The 22071-nt window shown below is 42.4% G+C and overlaps 2 protein-coding genes across 2 annotated transcripts; both read right to left on the bottom strand.

Moving 5' to 3' along the window:
• Positions 1–265: 265 nt before the first annotated feature.
• On the bottom strand, positions 266–5129 carry MELLADRAFT_78488 (uncharacterized protein; the record flags this gene model as incomplete). Its single annotated transcript, XM_007412832.1, has 7 exons — positions 266–685; positions 764–1085; positions 1153–3600; positions 3666–3871; positions 3932–4217; positions 4320–4893; positions 5033–5129. 6 exons carry the CDS (start codon positions 4857–4859, stop codon positions 366–368), a joined length of 4122 nt encoding a protein of 1373 aa, XP_007412894.1.
• Positions 5130–19738: 14609 nt separating this feature from the next.
• Positions 19739–20188, bottom strand: MELLADRAFT_108990 (uncharacterized protein; the record flags this gene model as incomplete). The annotated part of the gene is made up of 1 exon (XM_007412831.1): positions 19739–20188. The coding sequence occupies one exon, from the start codon at positions 20186–20188 to the stop codon at positions 19739–19741; it is 450 nt and encodes a 149-aa protein (XP_007412893.1).
• Positions 20189–22071: the final 1883 nt, after the last annotated feature.

The raw sequence follows: 22071 nt of genomic DNA, 5'->3' as shown, positions 1-22071 counted from the left end.
GTCTTTCCGGATGGGGGACACTCGCACTCCTTGGAATAATCAAGTGGGACTTGGTGCAGACACTCAGGTTTTGATTGGAATCCTCTTCATTACGTACATCAGAACCTCCATTCGGTACGGAGCTCACTGGTTCTCATCCTTAATAAAAAAAATCTCTTGCGTTGTGTTTATATCAGTGCATCAACTCAAAAAGTGTCCTCTGAAAATCACATACATAGCAAGGGGATACGAGAGACAATATATAGCATGGTATTTCCTATTTTAACCTTGGTTAAGAAATCTCGTCTTTTCTTTTCTCATCGATTCAAGCAGATTACAAAACCCCAAATCACTCAATGACAACCAACTACACTACAACAGATCCTCTATTTCTTCTTCTTCTTAGGTCCAACTACAGCAAATCCCCATCCATCATTCTTCGGAGCAGGTTGAGATTTAAGTGCATCAGCCATAGTCGAGGTTTTCTTAACTGTTGCAGAAACGTTACTATTAGCACGAGTTGGGGTGGGTTTCGAATTACCCATTCTTGCCATCACATCTGCATGGCGACGAGTATTAAACTCTTTCGCAAATCGACGTCCGTCCAATGTAGCACTACCTGCATAAACACTATCGGAAACTATCTCTAAGACAGATTCGTCTGGATTGATAGGAAAATCTAATAACATCTTCATGAAATCGTCCACTACCAAAAGAAATGAAAGTAAAATGATCAAAATTTGACAAGACCAGACTTGCGCAAAGAAAAACAGAGTGATCTCACCATTGTTCATCCCTCTCAGAGCCTCTCGAAGCCATTTCATGAATTCAGCAGAAGCAGGTGGTGGGCCTTCTGGCGCGCTGGTCGAAGTGCCGGTAGAGGAAGTGGTGACTGCTTTGTTTGAGTTGTTCGTCATGCTCGCAATTGTTCGAGTGCTAGACATGGGTGTCTTCGATAGGGTAGAGTGTTGAGCCGAGGTTGACAACCGACCAGTGCTTGGTAGACCAGGTACAACGGATGTAACTGGTCTAGCACCATTGACTGGCGGTGCAATAACCTTACTTTTGGCACCTACCACAGACCACGGACCAGACACAGCAGCTGCCTGTGGTTTAGTGCAATGAGATCACATTAATACACAGGGAAGGCGCGGAAAGACGATAAAAACCCACTTTTGTTGCTACCGCTCCAATCGAACCGGCATAGCCTGCAGAAGAACGAGTCGAGCCAATGGACGCAGCTTTGGTGGCCAATTGTTGCTGGGCGAGCTTTTTCCTGCGAGCTTCTTCTTCTTGTATCTGCTTCATCGTCTGTTTGGGAGCTGAGTTGATCGTGCCTTCATTGTCCTTGCCACCCCATACTACAGGAGAACCTAGTTGGGAGTGATGTTTGGTTGGAGAGGAGGCCGTTGCCCAATTAGAGGTAGGTGGGAGCGATTCTTTCATCGCCTTGGCAGCTCGTTCAGCAGCCGCGGCCTGTTCAGCTAATGCTCGATTGGCCGCAGCCTGTTTTTCTGCTTGTCTGCGCTTCTCAGCTTGCTTAGACTCGATGGCTTGGATTTCCATCAACGATAGGTTGGAAGTCGGGGTTTTGCTATCCTCCTTGGACCACGGGGCTGGTGCACTGATTGAAGCAGTGACAGCTGCACTCGCTGCAGCTGCGGCCGCTTCGGAAGCCTCGCGTGCAGCTCTTTCGACCGCCTGAGCCTCCTTCAACTGTAGTTGGGTTTTTTGGATGCTTGCTGTGCGACGATCATGCTCATCTTGCTGAGCTCTGCTGATGACGATGACCTTACCAGATTGCTTGGGGGCTGGGGCTATCGCGGGAGTCGCGACCCCTGTTGGTGGAAGACTTGATTTGGTGGCGGACTGATGCGAGACACTTTGCCATGGTTCATCGGAGGCCAAGGCTGCTTCAGCCTGAGAGGTAGTTCTTTGTTCAAGTGATTGAACGCTACTCCTTTGTTCGAGAGGTTGGCTCTGAGGAGACGACGTATCACGCTTATCTTCGACAACGATGCTTTGTTTCTTATTATCTGATGGACGCGAGGCTGGAGATTGTACGGACCCAGATGAGATCGCCGGGGGAGCGGAAGCCGCCTCTGGCAGAGTTACGGGGTTCTGTGCTTCTACAGGAGAGGCATGAAGAGCACCCGTACTGTGTTGATTTGGAAGTGTAGCAACAGAGACCAAGTCACGTGAAGCTGATATAGGGGTATTTTTTCCGGAGGATCGAGTCCCAATGGGCTCTATGGTAGCCAGAGGATGTGTCCAAGAATCACGATGAGTGGGTGAAGTCGGATCAGCGTGTCCAGCGGATGCAGACATCGTAGGCTGAGCCAAGTTTTGATCTGGCACTTGTGTTTGAACAGACGCCACTCGGTCAGGTTGCATGTGCCAGGGATCGAGAGAACCAGGGGTCTGTGTAAATGGCAGCTGTTCGTTCCTTTCGTGCTCGGTAGGAGGTTCGTTCAGGTCCGCATTGTTACCCATGGAAGTATTGCCTCGATAAGACGCAGCCTGGTATTCAAGATGGGGATGCAACTGAGAAGCTACGTGTGGGTCGATATTGGCCCCGTTGAATAGGTGATGTCCAACCGGTATTTGTCCAAATGCAGGTTGATGTGGGATGGGATGGGTGAAAGGGTAACCGTTATTGCCTCCGACCAAAGCTGGGTGAGGAACATGTTGCAAAAATCGCATCGGGTCGCCAAAAGAATTTGGCGCGTATCCATTCCCAAGTAGACTTGCATTATAGTCGTTAGCACTCTGAGCAGGTGGACCTGATAAAGCGGGTAGGCCAACATGCCATCCGCTCGCAGTGACCAAAGGCGAGGCAGAGGGTAAGGTCGCAGAACGGTGCAAGGGCGACATCGACTGTGCGCTTGAATTCCAGGGATCAGGAGCCGAAGAAGGATGGAGGGAGTTGGAATCATGATTATGAGTCACAATAGGAGAATCGAAGACAGATATAGTATCCTGTCGGGTGGGAAAAGAGGGTTGCTCCAGTAGTGACGATCGCTGGGTCATGGGCGACGAGTGTGCCTGAGCGATGCCTTGAAAACTTTGCGTGTGCGAGCCCGGTAAAGGAAGATTAGGGGGCAATACGGGCGGTGGACGGACTAGGAAAGGTCTGTCGCGATCACCTATCCGAAGAATAAGAGTTTCAAGAGTTTCGAATGCGATATCGGACACACGTTTGACGAGTAAATCGTCGCGAAAGAAAGAAGCTTTATACCATTCTTGCATCTGAAAAGCAGTGAATGGGCCTTGAATCGTCCCAGAGGGGTCGCGGTACTGCCATGCAATGTCCTCAGGAGGGGCCTCCAAAGAATGCGAAGACACAGCAGGAGGATTTTGACCAGCTCCACTTGAATCTGTTTCCCTGGAGGACGCCGCCGCGCCGGAAGCATCGGTAACCGATTTTGACTCATGCTTCAAGGTCAAAGTATCGGGCAAGGGAGGTGATGTGTCGTCCAAATTGCCATCAAGTCCCTTGGTCGCTTCGGAGGGGGTAAGGTGCCTCGAGAGCTCGACATTATCCGATACCTCGTGGGGAGAAGATCCCTGAACAGTAGACTCTTTGGTAGCTTGATCAAGACTGGCCGCAGCCTTTTCGCGCTGGTTAGGTAGATATGACTTTAGCTCAAAAGCTTCGATCGGAGTAGGGTTACGGTAACACTCACCATTCTATCAAGAACAGAGTATCTGGGATTACCACTCGAGACAATGTCCGCGGTGAGATGCATTTTTTCTTCTAGTGGGACACCTCGCTTCCACTTGCCTTCAGCTGGCGGCCCAGAATCTCGAGCGCGACGATCTCGAGGATTAGCTGACCAACCGGCAGATTGTAGGGCAGGTTCATCCGGACGAGGAAATCTGCGTGTTCCCTCTGATGACACAAAGGCTTCAGTCAGAAATTTCATGGAACGAGGGCATCAACTTCACACACCTGGAGGATCATTTTCACTGTCGCCTCTACGTCTGTTGGTGCTATGAGTAGGTGAGGCGACCCCGGCAAGCACGCCGCCTTGGATACCCAAATTCGTGAAACGTTCGATGGGGCTGTGATGCTTACCAAGTTTAGCTCCGGTACTGACAGATAGTCTATTGGTCGCCAGTCCAGCTATATTACCATCAGGGTGTGATATTGGCGTGGTTGGACTATCGGCGTGATTATGATGCTGGGCTTTATTTGCTTGAGCTCGCCTATCACTATTGTAAGGACCTGAAAAAAGCTACAATAGACATTGTGATCTCAGCGACTAAGCTGATACAGAGATCGACATTATGAAACGTTGATTATGCGACTATCTAGTCGTGAATGAAATTGAACCTACCTCTTTTTCAGCTTCTGTCATCTCGATCAAACCTAGCGGTGGACCCACAAGTGTATCACTGAAAGCTGGATCACTAGTTTCGAGATCGGGCGGTAGCTTGAGCGCCATGACCTCAGAGTACAAATTCAACAACGTTTCTCTTGAATATTCGTGAAATACTGGTGCGGTACCGTTAGCCATCGCATTTCCTGAGAAGTCGGTCGAATGAAGGCTAGCATCATGAAGTCCATGAGAGACGTCCCATCCGTTGGACGCGCCCAAAAATGCCACGCGTTCCTCGTTTTCTTTTTCAGGTGAAACCACTGCGGAGAAAGACTTCGATAATGGTAGAGCGGGACTGATGGAGCCAGAACTAAAGGAACCAAGTGATGGTATCGATGGTCTCACTACTGGCGTAGGCCCTCCACTGTTTTTGAGAACCTGCGATTGGGATGCAGTTTCGTTATTAGGTGGATGAGCTGTGGGTACTTTGTTCCCAGTGACGGGCTTGCGTCCTCTCATGAAGACGGGCCCAAAGTTGATTTCGTTGTTTGAGGACATGTTGGATTGATTGGAGGGTTGGGATTTTTCTAAACTGTTTTCGGTTTCCAAGGAGAATTTATGATGAGAAATCAAGAAAGAAATGAAAAGATATAAATCGATTTATCAGATCAAAGGAAATGAATCAGTATGAGGAAAGAAAGAAAGAAAGACTGAAATGATTTTGAACGAACTTTAGAAAGTTTGGTGAGTTGAGATGTGAATGAAGTGATAAATTGTAAAATCTTGTGATTGATTTTTTTTTGAATGCGATTGGTTGAAACTTGAAAGGTAAAGCGAAGTGAAGAACTCAATTGGGTACCTAAATCAAGAACTTCTTCTCTTTCTCTCTCTGTAACCCTAGCTATATGGTTTCCCATCACAGTGACCAGTCATTCATGTTTTTACATGTGGATCATCACACTGTATAAATATCTACACTCAACTTCTGAAACACCAAAAAAACACCATCAACAGGATCTCAACGGCAACAAAGTGTGTAAAAACACCAATTGCTCTTGAGAACATGCTGATGATAGGTTTCTAGTTCTGCCATTTTACCGTATCTCCGTCAGCATATTGTCAAAATGGGGTGAAGAATGAGTAATTGCCCTGGTGCTCCCTTGTGTCCATTAGACAAAAACCTCCCAGAGCAATGGACTGTTGTATCAAAGTCAACACAACCAGTGTGTCACGTAGGTTCATTGTGTCATTCCCAATCCCTCAACATAGGAATGCAGGCTTGTGGATGTGAGCAGCCAGACAGCACACAAAGGGGAAAAAAGCTGTGCTTTCAAAAGGGTAGGCATTGAACCCCGGATAGCGCCAACTAAGATTTATTGCCTTGCTGGAGCCAAAATGTTATTTTTGTCAAAAATGTTTGTTGGGAAACCTGGAGTCCAAAAACCTCCAAAAGCCAAATTTTGGAGTTTTTTTCAAGCTCACTGTGCGCTTGGAGCCAAAACCACCTGATTTATATTTTAAAATTTTATGTGCATGATGTCTACAGAGCAATTCCACATAGTCAACTGGCCAATCTTGGCAAAAATCAATCTCAACAGCCTTACCCAAGAGGGCACATTCCCACTTTCTGTTTCTGCTTCTCTCCTAATAAATAAAGGGTTAGTATACAAGCAGAATCCCTTCACACCTTGAAAAGTTGCAATTCTTATCAAGAACAAGAGCCCCTTCAGCAACTTTAGCCAAAAAGTGATACACAAAACCAATTTTTCAATCTTCCCCTTTTTCAAGGCACAGATTGAAAAAAATGAAAGTCAGTTATATGCTAAACCCAACAATCAACAAAAATCATATTGACCTGTTGTTGACCATTTTGCTGTTTGGTAAAGCATATGTTGAGATTGTATAATGATTGAAATTTGAAATTACATCTCAATTTTTTAAACAAGCATGATTTTTTAAACCTTTTGTAACATTTTTTTGTTTTCATGCAAAGGAGAACACCCTACTTGCAGTTTTGGATGTTGGTTGTCTGCCTAGAGCCAAATCAGGCAAAATTTTGAGTTTTTTTCCCAATGTGTGCTGTCAAATTGGAGCCAAAATGTGTCGTTGGTCACAACCTGAGAATCTACATACTGAGAGCCAAAAGGTCCAAAATCCAAGTTTTGACACAATGAACCTTTAGAGGAGCTATCTAGAGTTCTGTAGGCATGAAGTTCAGCCCGGTTGAAATCTGGGGGAGCATTTCTCAAGTTGATGACTTTGGACAGCTACTTCAACCAAGAGCTCAAGATGGGCTTATTTCAACATCAAGATATATGACACCAGTCAGGCTCATTTTCAACATCCAAGAGTTATAAAGTTGAAAAGAGTATGAAAAGAACCTAGCCACCAACATGGCAAAAAAAGGCAGGTAGGGAGGGTCAGGTGTATAAGTCACAATCCTAGATGATCATTGTGTACCATCACTCAATAATCCAACAACAACCACAAAATTCAGAAAGGACCATCTCCAATGAGACATCTATAATCCATGATAAAACACTATATTGAAGAAGTAACCAATAAGTACTGGCTCATTTAACTGAACACATCAATAACAGAGGACCTCTTTGAATTAACCAAAGTGTAAAGATTTCAAATCCTTTGATTAAGATCAATACTAGACATCTTCACTAGGATCTAGGACTTCCTAGTCAAGGGTAAGCTCCAATACGCTTAATTAAAGTATTCCTAAGATGGGCATGTAGCAGTCATGTAGCTTACTATGTCTTCTGTCCCTCTTCTGTATGTAAGATACTTTCTGAGAAGCTTGCTAGCTGTAGTATTTGCTTGTTAGTGCCAATATACACCATCAACTCTGCTATTTGTACTATATCTCAGATGTATTAAAAGTCTTCAAGTGGAACCACTTGAATATCATCATTCAACATATTCCTTTGACTATCATACTATCACCTAATTTGATGGCTATCATATTGTACAAATTCTCTCTTCCATTTCATACCCACTGAGTAGCAAGCTAATTGTTGCTTTTTTTGCACATAACCACAATTTCACAAGAGCTTTTTAAGACAGATGAAACCTGGGAATATTGACTGTCCATCACAATTATATCATGGCTTAAACTTCTGGTTCTCTATGTACTTCTTTCTTTCAAGGTTGAATCTGACTTTGAATTTTTTATTTGTTTTAAGTGTGGTAGATATTTCTGCAATCTCCTCTGGGTCTCAGCCAAATCTCATGGAAAAGAATTTTCTTTACAAAAGTTCTGGTGTAAACTTTTGGTTCTTTTGGGTATCATCTATGTCCTGTATAAGAACTTTGTGAAGATATGTAATAGGTGATCCTGATACTCTTTCTTTGCAAAGCATCAGCCTGGTATCTATTCTGTGAAATATTTCAAGTTGATTAATTGGGCTATAAAGCCTGATCTTTCTATTCACAATCCAGGAGGGTTTCTGAATGCACCATGGTATAGGTGGGTAGACTCGAGTTCAAAGACTGTTGCTACTCATTTGTTCTGGGAAATATGCAGATATATTTGCATAGACATTCTTGCTGGCTATACAATATCATTGGTGTCTCATTGAGTGGATTTTGGATTATACTGATCACCCAGCTTAATTCAAAGTACTCTTGCTTGAGCAAAGAATCTCTGTGAAGTGCAATCTTGTTTTCAAGGAGTATTATTAGTACAAACCTATGCCTTTGCTTTTTTACTGAAAGCAAAGGAACAATGTTTTTAACCCCCAACAACTTACATGCTTGATAGTAGATTCTTAAAAAAGGTCTTACCAAGGCCCTCAATAAGGGACTGGGACTGCGGTTGAGGCTCTGAGATGCCAACAGTCTAGCTTATTATATAGATTGTTGTATGGGAGAGAAAAAGGAATGGTACAACTCAGGAGTATACAATGTAACTCATCTTTAATCTGTGACATATTGTGTTAAAACTTTCATGTCCCTGATTACATGTCATTTGGGATCATATATACAATCTAACTCATCTTTAATCTGTGACATATTGTGCTAAACCTTTCATGTCCCTGATTACATGTCATTTGGGATCATAACATGTCTCAAGAGATGAGCAATCAATGAGATACAGAAATTATGGATCAAGGAAAGATTTCAGGATGTCATGCAATTTTAGGTGTGGGCTCAGTGTGGCAGTCAAAAAAATAAGGTCAGAAACATGTTACATAGTTTGTGTTGGTAATTTTCATAGAGTTCAAAATAGACTTTCACTTATTCAAAAGCTTATACATGAAGCAACAGTCTGATAGAGTTTGAGTGACCCAAAAGATCATCTTGTGTGTCAATATGGCCGGTGTACTTACATCTGAATTCAGAGTCACCAAAGTTGCACAGTGCCAACATAAGGTGCTTCCTTTATCAGGCTAGGAACATTCAACATCACAGGTTTATAGATCAAGACTATCTTTTGGAGTAAGTCACACATGCAAACATACATTTGGTCCTGGCCTGAAGTTTGAGTGCTAGGTTAAATGCTGCAATCAGGTAGCTCATTTGCTTGCCAAACAAAAACAGACATGACCATCAATTAATATCTCTCACTTGAAAGCAAATAGACTGTATTCCAGATGCGGTGCCAGAAGCTATCTATGTAGACAGTTCACTCATTTCACCCTCTAAATGAAGTATATGCACTTCTCCGGGAACTCTGTCGATCATGCATTACTTCTTTGGTATTTGGCTCAAAAGACACCATGAGACAGAAGCTAAAAAACTGAGGGACTCATTCAATTTCAGTTCTGGTCGAACCTGTGTAGCGGGGAAACTTTCCTGGGGCTAAGCTTCTCTCTTGAAGAAATTCCTATCTTTGTCAACCTCAAGACAATTATGAAGGAAAGCCAAGAGGTTCGCATGGAGATACTGGATTGAGTGATATCCATCAGGGAACAAGTGCACTATCTATATTATTGATGTGGCAGTGATCGACGGCATATCTCATGCATTTTGATAAGATGAACCCTCCAATCGTGTCAAGTTCTCCAGGCATATAAATGCGACAATCGCTTCAATTTGACCAAGTGACTCCATCAAAACCTCAAATATTTGTCTTTAAAATGGCGTGATTGATAAAAACTCATGATCATACCAAATCCTACTGCTTTTGAGGAAAATAAAGCCCCTTCTATGAAACAAATGAAGATCTCTATGTCTTTACGGCAGCAAACGATTCACGAAATATAAAACAAAACAACTGAATAAGAAAGTTAGCCAAGACGGAAAATAAGATAGACACAGGAGAGCACAATCAATACCTAAACAAGATCAACGCACATTATAACTCTATGATTCAATCAGGTCAGGATTGATAGGAGATTCCTACTCACTCTATAACTATTGACACATTAATATTTTTATGTATTTTCAAACAGTTATTCTCTAAATACCTTAAAACAATAGCTAGGTCGCTGTCTTCCCCTGAAGTAGGTTACTATCTGCCAGACGGGTGTCGTGGTGGATCTTTGGTTGTTGCGGTTTTTAGAATGAAAACAATAAAGTGTTTATGTGATGAACAAGTCAAACACAAGATGAAAAATATTAAGACAACAAAAAAGAGTATGTGAAACAGACAGCTAGTGTAAGGGCCTTGGTCTAGGGTCTCGAAAGGCATTGCTCTATTCGAGACTTTACTTAGATTTTACTAAAAGGTGACAATAATACTTTAATAATTCGATAAAGAAAACATCATAACTAACACTTAACACTCTATATATATACATATTTTTCTTATCTAACATCTTTTATCTTAACAGGTAATTTCCAATTCGTTTCTAACAACCGTATCTTAACAACAAGTTTTATCTATCATTCCCTTGGTTCTACCCATTTGAAATCAACATTATACAATATTATTGATTTATTTGAATTCGTTACAATAATAATCACCGTCTATCCTAAAAATTTCCCATCGCCGCTTGATATCCCATAGAGAATCTTGAATCTAACAATGAAGCAGGTACTGGATATTGAGGATATTTGGCGTGAAAATTTAATATAAACAAGTCTAAATCTGAAGAAATATCTGGTAATGACACCCAAGTATCATCCGAAACCGGCCTTCCTAACCATCGAATTAAATATTCCGGATGAGCTCTTCCCTTCTTTCTATAATCTAAAATTCCTGATACATGTCTCCAGTCGTGTGATTTTGAAATAGGATTTGCCTCAATGTTCAATTTTTCTTCTCTTCCTCCTACTGAAGGTGAAACATAAGGAGAAATCAGAGATATATTAAAAACAGGATGGAGTCTGGAATAAGTACTGCCCAAATTTAATTTAACCGCATTTGCACCTATCATTTCAACAACTGGAAATGGTCCAATTTGTTTATAATCTAATTTCGAAGATGGCCTTGCAGTCGTAATATTATGACGTGACAACCACACTAAATCCCCTGGAGAGTAAGTCGGAGCCGGTCTTCTATGCCTGTTATATGCATCCGCTTGAGCTTGCTTAGCATGTTTCAATGAGATTAATAAATTCAAGTGAGTAGCTTCTAATTGTTCAACAAATTTATCAGCATGAGGTACACGGGAAAATTCCGTAAAACTGTTTGCTCTGGGATGAAAACCCTGCCAAGCAAAGAATGGAGTGAGATTTGTAGAAGAAGAAGTTGTATTATTAAAACAGAATTCGGCCATGGGTAATAGATCGACCCAATCATCTTGTCGATAACTTATAAAATGACGTAAATATGTCTCCAATGTCTGGTTCGTTCTCTCAGTTTGACCATTGGTCTGAGGATGAAACGCCGTCGATGGAGCAGGTTGTATTCGTAACTGACGCTGAACTGCCGTCCAAAAGGCTGAAACAAACGTTGAACCACGATCCGATACAATTTTATCTGGATAACCGTGATATCTAAAAAACTGAGAAATAAAAAGAGAAGCTAACTGAGGTGCCGACATAGATTCTCTACAGGCAATAAAATGAGCACCTTTCGAAAGGTGATCAGTTATAACCAATATAGAGTCACATCCAGAAGAAATGGGTAATTTGACTATAAAATCGATGCCTATAGTGCTCCATGGTCTGTCGGGAATTTTCGACGGGATTAATTCTCCCTGCGCCGCTTGAGTCGTACGTTTTGTACGCTGACAGGAATCACAACTTTTCACAAAGTTTATAACATCTTTGCGAAGAGTACTCCAACCAAACGTCCGGGAAATTGCGCTTAACATATGTGCAATTCCCGGGTGCCCCATAGAAACAGAGTCATGAAAAGATGATAAAATTGTTTGACGAAGAGGTAAAGGAACAAATAGCCTATCTCTGAACCACCACAATCCCCCCCCGAAAAGAAAATGAAGGAGGAGGAGGCTTCGACCCATCAATCTCTGCATAATCTTTATATGAATTGATCAGCAGATCTCGAGTCGAAGGGGAAGGTATAATAAAAGATGTATCAATTGAACAGACTGATACGCCATCCTTGAGCATATATGGCTTCAAAAGAGTCATTCTATTTGAGTCAGAGGAAGACATAATTTCATAGTCCGGTCTGCGAGATAAGGGGTCAGCTGGATTCATTTTTCCTGGAGTGTGAAGAATTTGAAAGTGAAAAGAGCTAAGATAAGATGCCCATCGAGCCTGTCGTGGGGTTAGTTTTTGAGAAGTCATAAAATATCTCAAATTTGCATGATCCGAAAAAACAGTTACCGGTGTAGGAGTACCAGTCAGCCATGCCCTCCACTCCTCAAATGATTCCACGATGACTCCCAACTCTTGATCATGTACCTGCCAATTTCTTTCAGACGGAGTCAACTTGCGAGAATAAAAGGATACAGGCAGAAGATTTCCTTCCTTATCGGGTTGAGAAAGAATGGCAGCCATTGCAAAACCAGAACAGTCCACCTGCAACGCCCTAGGTTTTTCAAAGTCAAAATGAGAGAGTAAAGGAGCCACCGTGAAAGCGTGTAATAAAGTTTTAAAAGAGGAAAAACACTCAGGTTCAGCTAAGCCTTTAACAACATCCATATCCTTTTGAGTCAAAGCAGTAAGAGGAGATGAAATGGTGGAAAATTTGTGAATAAAACGACGATAAAAATTTGTGAAACCTAAAAACCTGTAAAGTTGCTTAGAATTAACGGGGTAAGGCCAGTCAGCAATAGTTCTCAATTTAGCCGGATCCATTCTCAAACCACTGCTCGAAATTACAAAACCTAAAAATGTGACTTCAGACTGGTAGAATTGGCATTTATCTTGAGATACATGTAACTTATGTTGCTGCAACCTTGTCAAAACTTCAATTACATGTCTTTCATGCTCCACTCGAGTTCTAGAAAAAATTAAAATATCATCAATGTAAACAAAACATGAAACCCCTAAGTATTCTGATAAAATTGACTGAATAAATCTTTGAAAACAAGCTGGCCCATTTGCTAAACCAAAGGGCATAACTAAACATTCAAATAATCCCCACGGAGTCCTAAAAGCTGTCTTCCATTCATCCCCCTCTTTAATACGTATAAAATTAGGATCCCACTATTTGTCGCCCCCTCGGCAAGTACCCGGCGCCCCCTTCTTTTGGGGCATTACCCGAGATACCCGACAAAACCCGAATGTTCCCAGCCAAATTTTTGCTGACTCGGACCTCAGGGGCGCTCAGGGGCTTATTATTTGTCATGATCTCACAACACAGCCCCTATTATCATCCATCAAACGCCCTTTCATCCGGTTGGGCGGAAAGTAACACACACTTGTCGCCCTCCAAAGACACGAAAGGGCGCAATACCCATCGGACAGGGCCCATGGCCCATGCCCTTCCTTGTCTGTGGAGTTTGCCCCCTCTCCCATCTTTCCCTTATATACACCTGTGCGTGCTCATACCTTCTTGGATTTTCATCGTTCTTCATCCACTTTCCAAACTCTAAACACCCACTCAATTCACACTTTCACAGAACCGATCTCTCAATTGAGTTGTCCCAAGCTTGTTTGAACCACTTTGAACAATGAACAATCACACCTCCACCCCAGATCCGCGTGCCCCACAGCCGATCTCCACACACCTTGTACAACAACAACCACCCTACCAACCCAATACCCTCGTCTCATACCCGCCTAATCAAACCTCCTACACGCCTCCTCCTAACTTCTCACATAACCCATACATACCTCCTCCGTACTGGTACCCTCCACCACCTGGACTATTTCATCCGTTTCCACCAACTGGATCTACTGGATCTGCTCCCTCCGATAGTCAAATGCCTCCCCCATGGGCTCACCCACCGTTCAATCACCCCATGTATCACCATCCATATCCTAACCCAATGATCCCTAATCACTACTCGTTGAATCATTTTCCACCTCTTTCATCTGGCCCACCTGTTCTTCAACCACCTGCTGATACGAGTCACGCGATTACGAATGATCAGTTTGAACCTACGCTCAACCCGATTTTACCATCCACTACCAATCCCAATACCACCATTGTCGAAACAACCGTTGATGGAACTTCAGGCGAAACTCACGAAACTAATGTATCAAATGACGTGCTCATGACCAAAGTCAATGCGACTAACGGCGATGATGAACAAGTGATAGTTCAAGTTCAAAACAACGAGGAAGTTGAACTTTTCACCGACAATGAACGTGACCAAGACTGGCCCCCCATCGGTATGTAGTTGAAGTCACTTCGAATGAAATGTTTCCCTACATAACTTCTTCCTTGCTGACAAGATCATCTATGTATGATCTGTTTCTACTATGTTTCTACAGGAGCGTCACCCGTTTGCTTACTTAGGCCTCCAATCATTGGCAAAGACTTCAGAGCAATGACCTCCGGAATAATGTACATGAATGCTGTTGCACGACACCAAGGTTACGCTCTCTCGGTCAAAAGCCACAAAAAAAAGAACCAGCGAACTATTTGAATCTACCTTCAATGTTGTTTAGGTTACAGATCAAAATCGGTTGCTGAGAAAGCAGTAGTTCTTCGAGGTAAATGTCCCACAGAACGCGAGAAAAAACGGTCGACATCTTCCAAGAAAACCGGATGCCTCTTTGAACTCTCCCTCAACTACCGTCCAGGTGACAATCGATGGTTTATCTTTCATGATAGCAAGAAAGGTTTCAAGCTCCACCACAATCACCCACCATTCGATCAACCCCACAACTTGTCAATCTATCGACGATTTGCTCCTGATGTCAAGAATCAAATATCTCTTTTATCCTCTGCCGGTTGTCGAGCTGCTCAGATACGGCAATTGATTGATGTTCAACCCGGATCACAACCTTTAGTGCGCGACATTCACAACGTCAGATCCCGTCTCAGAGACAGCTGGCTCAATGGCCGAACTCCTATCCAGGGCCTCTTTGACTTAATAACTGAAAGCCGTTGGGCCCACCGAACTCTCACAGCCAGCAATGGAACTCTTCAAAACCTCTTTTTTGCTAGTCCTTCTGCTATCATTCTGGCTCGCAGGTTTTCGACTGTGCTTTCCCTGGATTGTACCTATAAAACCAACCACTTCAACCTCCCCTTGTTACACATAGTAGGTACCACCAACACAAATCGTACATTTACTGTAGCTATGTGTTTCCTCAGTAGTGAAGTCACAGCCCAGTACGAGTGGGCCTTGACGCAGCTGAAGGAAGTAATCTATGGGAACGACGATGAATCAAACGTGACGATGCCGCAAACGTTTGCTACCGATGCTGAACCCGCCCTCTCAACCGCCATCTCTAATGTCTTTCCTCAGGCCGTACACATCTTGTGTATATGGCACATCAACATCAACATAGCGAAAAACTGCAAGAGCAAGTTCTCCGAATCTGATTGGACGGCTTTCATGCAACTATGGAACGTCTTTGTTTCTTCAACTACAATGGCAGACTATGAATCAAATCTCGAGGCGGTTACTCAGTCAGCCAAAGCCCATCACGTCTTTGAATACCGCGAAAGTACCTGGTTACATTGCATCAAGAAATTCGTTGCTTTGTTTACTTCAGAAACGCCTCACTTCGGTAATTCGTCGACTTCACGTGTTGAAGGGAGCCATTTCCGCGCCAAACGGTTTCTCGACGGAAGAAATAACGACTTTCTAACCTGCTTTAATTCATTCAAACGATTCGAGGAACATCAGATGACGGAGATATCAGTGTTAGTTGGAATTGAGACCACGAAGATACTTCAAGGCATGCCCATCTTTTTTAAAGATCTCAATGGTATAGTGTCACATTTTGCGCTGAAAAAATTGAAAGCTCAGTATGACCTCTTACCCGATTCCCTTCAAAAGCCTTGCACACACACCTTCCAAGGAGCGTGGGGCCTTCCGTGTTCACATGTGATCGCGGCGGCACGCGATACGACTGAATTCCTATTGGTCGACCTCATTCATGATCAATGGAAACTGCAATTGGAACTAGCTCCCACTACTCATGAAGGACTAGTGGCAGCCGCGCGTGCCCAATTTGATCAAATTCTGGAGTTACCAGAGCATGCACTCCGCAAGCTCTTTGGCGAAGTCTCCCTTCTTGAAACTAGCAGATTCGCCCTGGTTCCAATTGTGAATCCTGATGTCAAGACCGACACACGAGGCCGACCTCGAGCCAGTACGTCGAAACGCACCGGATCATCTCAGGAAGGTATGCAAGGCCGATGGAAGTCCAAGCTTGAATTGGAAGAGTCTCGCTCAAAACTTCGTGTGACCAGATGCAGTGGTTGTAGATCTCCAACTCACCGAATCACTACATGCCCTCTTCGGCTCAGCCAAACCAAATCAAACCCAGGCATTAAAGCTGCCTCTGGATCAAGTAATCCATCCGCAAAACTTCCTTCGAAAGCATCCAAAAGTTCGAAAATACTGGTGCTAGAGTCAGAAACTGATGAAGATGAATTCTCAGAAATGGATTACGATCAAGATAAATTACAAGATCAACTCTCCTCTTCCAAACTTCAACCGTGCAAGTCTTTTTTGGACGACTCAGATATCGATGTCTCCTCAGATTCCGGGGTTGACTCCGAAGAAGACAGTCAAGATTTGTGCCCATTTTGTGATGAGCCGCTACCTGACAAACCGTCAGAAAGATTACTTAAATTGAAGGAGACTCTTTTGGGAATGTCAAACATCCGCCAAGCCGTGGGACGCAATGGCGCTATGTCCTTGTCAGTAAGTCAAATTTCATTTGAATTCCTCAAAACGTTTCACCTCTTTGCTAATGATGTTCTGTCATCTCCCGAAAGTTTTCCCAAACTGCAGATTTCTGTCATTTGCATCAGGCCGAGCGCGAGACTATCCCACATGGTGTTGCCCGAGGATGGCCAACCAAGATTGATTTCGAAGGCTTAGAAGGGTACGTTATACGCTTCACAAGTGCGATTGAGGGCAAAAATATGTGTTGATTGTTTTACTTTGTCCTACAGGCGTATGAGGCAACATGAAGATGTTTTGCGCGCAGTGGTAAACGAACCCACCACATCTACCTATTTTGGACTTGCAACGAAGAAGGGTAAAGGGGGCGGAATTTGCAGCTTGGGTAGTGAAATACTGACCTTTGTAGTTGAACAACCCGGATAGTAAGTGTCTGCCTCATCATTTGATCTTAACTGCAATACTAATTGAATGTTTAATGTTCAAAACTAGCTATGGATATCAAGGGTATGAGATCATGATTCGCACTCTGGAATCTATGTTTATTGAGGATACCTCCTCGCCAGATCATCTCGACTCAGCAAAAGCCGCACCTCTGACTGCCGATTACTTTATTCGAAAGGTCCTTATTCCAGAAACTGCTCTGTGCTTAATTGCTGAAGACATGAAATTGGATAGAAAGGATCCACTTGTACAGGAGACTTTGAATGCCAGCCGTGAATATGGTGTGATAGTTTTTCCAATGACTGAAGAGTCTATGGCCGCAGCATCAAATGCGAAGAAGACTAAGCAAACACCACCTCAAGAGTTCAAACCCCAAGCATCTGGCTCATCAAGCTCGAAGCATCAAGCCTCAACTACTAAGTCAACAGCTTTGCAACCGACCACCCGAATCAAACCTGCCGAACAAAAGTATTTGATACAACTGCCTCGTGTTATTATACCTTTTGTCAAATCTCTTTTCGATCCTCCAGCTTTTGGAAACTGTGGTTACTATGCAATCGCCAAAGCCCTCAACTGTTACAGCGAGGACTCGTATGCCTTAGTCCGCCACCACTTGCACGAGGAATTGGCCACCTTTCGTGGGCCCCATGAGGAGCTGATCTCAAACATCTTTGGAATGAAGTCTCGTGGGAGTGGGATGAAGACTCGACGTACCGCGCCTTTTGCAACGGAAATCGTCGACGACCTGCTTGTCCGGCTTGAACCGCAAGGCTTAAAATGTGGCCAACAGTTCTGGATGCGCATGCCCTACTTGGGCTATGTCATTGCCAGTGCATATGAATGCCCGGTTATCCTTTTCAATCCAGTCAACTCCAACTGTTACTCATTCTTCCCTTATCGAATTCCACCAAACAAGAATGCTCCCATCTTGCTCGCATTTGTGGATGGTGAACATTTCGTAACTGTCACTGTGGGGTCCAGTAAAAACTTGATCCCACTGCCACCAATATATGGCCAGGCACTCACGGCCACCATAACAAATACTCTAATTCCGGAATGGATCTCCAGATATCAAGTGCAACTCGATCTGTGGGCTAATCAAGAGGTAGTATAGTTGTTCTATTATCTATCAATTAAATTGACCTGTTATGTATGTTGTACTTTCTCTCTTACTACGTACTTTGTCCTTTTCAACTTCATTTCTTCCTTTGTTATTTGTTGTGTGTCTTCAGCCGTTTTTGTTCCTTACTACTATGCTATGCCTGTTGTATGAACCACCCGACTCGCGACTAACTGACGCGGGCCTACCTATGCTATGCCAATTCAAGATATGTTTTATGCCCACAAAGCTTTTTTTCGCTTCGTGAGCTTTGTTCCTTTGTTTTCAAAAGGGATTTGTACACATTGCTCATTACAACATAGACATAAGGTTGTAAAACGAGTACATACAAGTACAAGACCAACCAATCCATGATTGGATGGATCGATTTAGAGAAGAGAGGAGGGGCGCGGTTTAGAGAAAGGGGCGCAACTTTACGCATAGACCCGGTCCGGTCCCGAAAAGGGGCGCCGGGTACTTGCCGAGGGGGCGACAAATAGTGGGATCCTAAAATTAAAAGCGGACTTTAGATCTAATTTAGAAAAGAAACGACAACCTGACACTCTAGTCAACAAATCTCCTAATAAAGGGATAGGAAAAGAATCTCTAACAGTCATTGAATTTAAAGAACGATAATCCACACAAGGTCTATTACTCTTGCCTGGTACTTTCACAAAAAAAATCGGAGAAGCAGCTGGAGATGATGAATGCCCAATGTTGCCTTTCGCCAATTGTCCATCAATCCAATCTTTCAATTCCAGTTCTTCAGGTTTAGATAACAAATAAGATCCTCCATAAGTAGGAACCGCGCCTTCTTTCAACTGAATCGACATATCAAAACCTGAACGATGAGGAGGTAAAGACGTAGATCCCTGCGAGTTGAAAACATCAGCAAACCTTCTAAATTCAAAAGGAATTGAAGGAGCTAAAGATGAAGAAGAAATAGCGACAGAAGAAGATGGAAGAGACAAAATGGGAATAGAGGAAGAGATAGATGGAAATGACAATGCTGATAAAGACAAATAATCACCTGTTAATTGAGAAGATTTATTAACAGGAGACTCCAATCTGAGCGACGGGCCACAACCTCCAACCCATCCTTGATGACAACGCAACCAATCCATCCCCAAGATTAAATCATATCCGCCTAAAACCGTGACATCTAACTTGACTTCTGAATTAAATAGTTGATTTGAATCATCCGCTATAGACAATCCGCCTTTCCAAAAATGAGTAACCATCCCGTCTTTACCGGCCGACCCATCAAAAGTGACGCACTTCAAAGGAAAAGGTCGAAGAAATAAAGGAAATTTATGTTTGTTGGAAAAACTTTTGTCCAAGAAACTTCCTGAGGCTCCTGAATCAACCAACGCTCTAGCAGGAAATTTTACACCATTCATGACCAGATCCACAGACAAAATTAAACGAGTATCCATAGATGAAGAATTCTTGAAATGTATTGCGGAGATCGAAGTCGTCAGAGCTGGGTCTTTGATTCCATCATCAGTTGGGTCAAACATGGGACGAGCATCATAATTGATATCCGGAGAGTTGTCATAGTAAGTCGATTGATCAATGTTTTGATACTCAGAAAACAAAGCTGATACCTGTTGAACTGGGTCTTGAACTGACATAGCTGATGGCATGCCTAAAGCCGCAGGCAATCCTGGGTGATGAAGAGGTGATTGAGCATTAGGATGAATATGACCGAAGTTAAAATTAGGAATATGTGGGGGTTGTTGATAATTCATGTGAGTAGTCGGAACTTGTCAAAATCCTGAAGCCACACGATGAAAACCTCTAGTCGGAGCCGAATGATTGCGATGAAAGCCTGAATGATTAATTGATGCCACTGTCGCCACCGAAGGTTGAGGCTTAGATTGATATTTTTGCATAAAAACCTCAATTTCTCGAGTCGTAGTCGGCGGAGGATTAGGACAACCAGTGCTTCGTCCATCAGCAGTTTTATGTGTTAAATCATAAGGCTTCAGACATTTGTGACAGAGAGTTCGAGCGTGACAAAATTTCAAAAAATAACTGAAAGAAACGCCACTAGGCAGAGGAGGAAAGTTACGACCCGAATTGACAGCGTTTACATCGACCTCCATAGCATTTGGGTCCCGAGGAATCAAAACAGCCGGAGGAACAGTAGAAGCTTGTTGCAAAGATGGAGAATGACCTAAATTCGAACTAACATGAATAAGTTGTTCTGAAGCCATAGAAGCGACCGCTTGACGTTCCGCCACCGTTGAACACTTAAACCAGTCAGGGTGTTTCAACGCTCTGTCTTTAACATCCGGTCGTAAGCCAGTCGTAAAAAGATTTTTCAACACCACATTTGAAAGTTGAAGTTGAAAAGCCATGGAATTGAATCTTGAGATGAATTGACCAATAGGAAGTTTTCCTTGTTTGAATGACTGTAATTCGAGAAAGAGTCGTTCTTCCGCGAATTTGTCCCCAAATTTGTCGAGAAATTCTTTAAAAAAAGAAGTAACAGAGCTTAAAGAATCTATAGTAAAAGGCGTAGGAACCATGGAAAATTCGTCTGACTCAGAAACTCCATTTTCCCTATCATTGAGCCTTAATAAACTCATCCACCAGTCATGAGGACCCGAAGCTAAAGGAAAATGTTTAGTGACCCAAATGATACGACGATCGTCGGTGGCGAAACACGCAGAGTTGGCAAACAGCGCATCCCGTACCACACTGACAAAACCAGGGACTTTGCGAGGATCCGAACCATCAAAAGTAACACCCGTTAAAACAGGAGGTTCCACTAAAGCCGTAGAAGAGACAACTGAAGGTGAAGGTAAAGTACGTTTTAAAGTTTGAAATTCTTCATCCATAGCATTCATACAATCCTTCTTCATCGTAGCAAAGCCATCACGCAAACCTTCATTGACTTTTTCTTCCAAACCTTTGAGAGAAAAATTTGATTTAAATTCTGCTCGTAGAATATCCATTACTTCCTTCTTAGCTTGTTCAATGGAAGAGTTGAATATACTTATTAACTCTGCTTTAGATTGAGTAATTGACGAGGCAAGAATGGATCCAATAGCGTTTGACGCGGTGTTGTTACGCGCATCAATAATCGCATTGACCGAATTGTTGAAGGTTTCGAATCTTGGTTCCAAATAACGTGTCACAAATTGTTGTTCAGAATTCGATAACACATAAAGTGGTGCTACTTGCTGTGACGAAGAATCAGTTGGAGTATGAGACATGATTAAGTAATGTAATAAAAAAATTGAAATGTAACCACAAAGTGAATCAAATTTATGAAATAGTTTTTGTAAGATGATAATAATGGTTTTTGATGAATCTGTTATAGAGAAATCAATGGAGAAGAAAAAGAAAGATAACCAACAATCAAATATCGATAAACATTCTAATATGCACGAGGATAATAATATGACGTAATAACCTATCCACAAACAGCAAGGAATCACAAAATTTAACACATGTAATATGAACCTACAAAATTCATTAAGTGAGGGGTTATACACAAATATTAACAATTTAAACGTAAAAAAATATCGAAAAACATCATAAAACGTTATATCAGAAAGGATTATGAAGAGAAATAAAAAACTGGTAAAAAAAATGAAAAGATAAAAAAATATTAGATAAAGAAAGAGGCGTAAAAATTTTTGTAGAGATCGAATTATACTGTAAGGGCCTTGGTCTAGGGTCTCGAAAGGCATTGCTCTATTCGAGACTTTACTTAGATTTTACTAAAAGGTGACAATAATACTTTAATAATTCGATAAAGAAAACATCATAACTAACACTTAACACTCTATATATATACATATTTTTCTTATCTAACATCTTTTATCTTAACAGGTAATTTCCAATTCGTTTCTAACAACCGTATCTTAACAACAAGTTTTATCTATCATTCCCTTGGTTCTACCCATTTGAAATCAACATTATACAATATTATTGATTTATTTGAATTTGTTACAGCTAGGACAAAAAGAAAGCACAGCAGATATGTTGTACATAGATGAAGGTATGGAAAATAAAACGAGGAAAGGAAATTACTGCAACAGCGGCTCATCCATTGACATCATGCAGTGAACTCATGTATTCAATGATT

This window comes from Melampsora larici-populina (assembly GCF_000204055.1).
Source record: "Melampsora larici-populina 98AG31 unplaced genomic scaffold MELLAscaffold_33, whole genome shotgun sequence".
In the NCBI taxonomy this organism is placed as follows: Eukaryota; Fungi; Basidiomycota; class Pucciniomycetes; order Pucciniales; family Melampsoraceae; genus Melampsora; species Melampsora laricis-populina.
The sequence above is the reverse complement of the archived record's forward strand: the minus strand, read 5'-3'. Positions and strand labels throughout refer to the sequence as shown.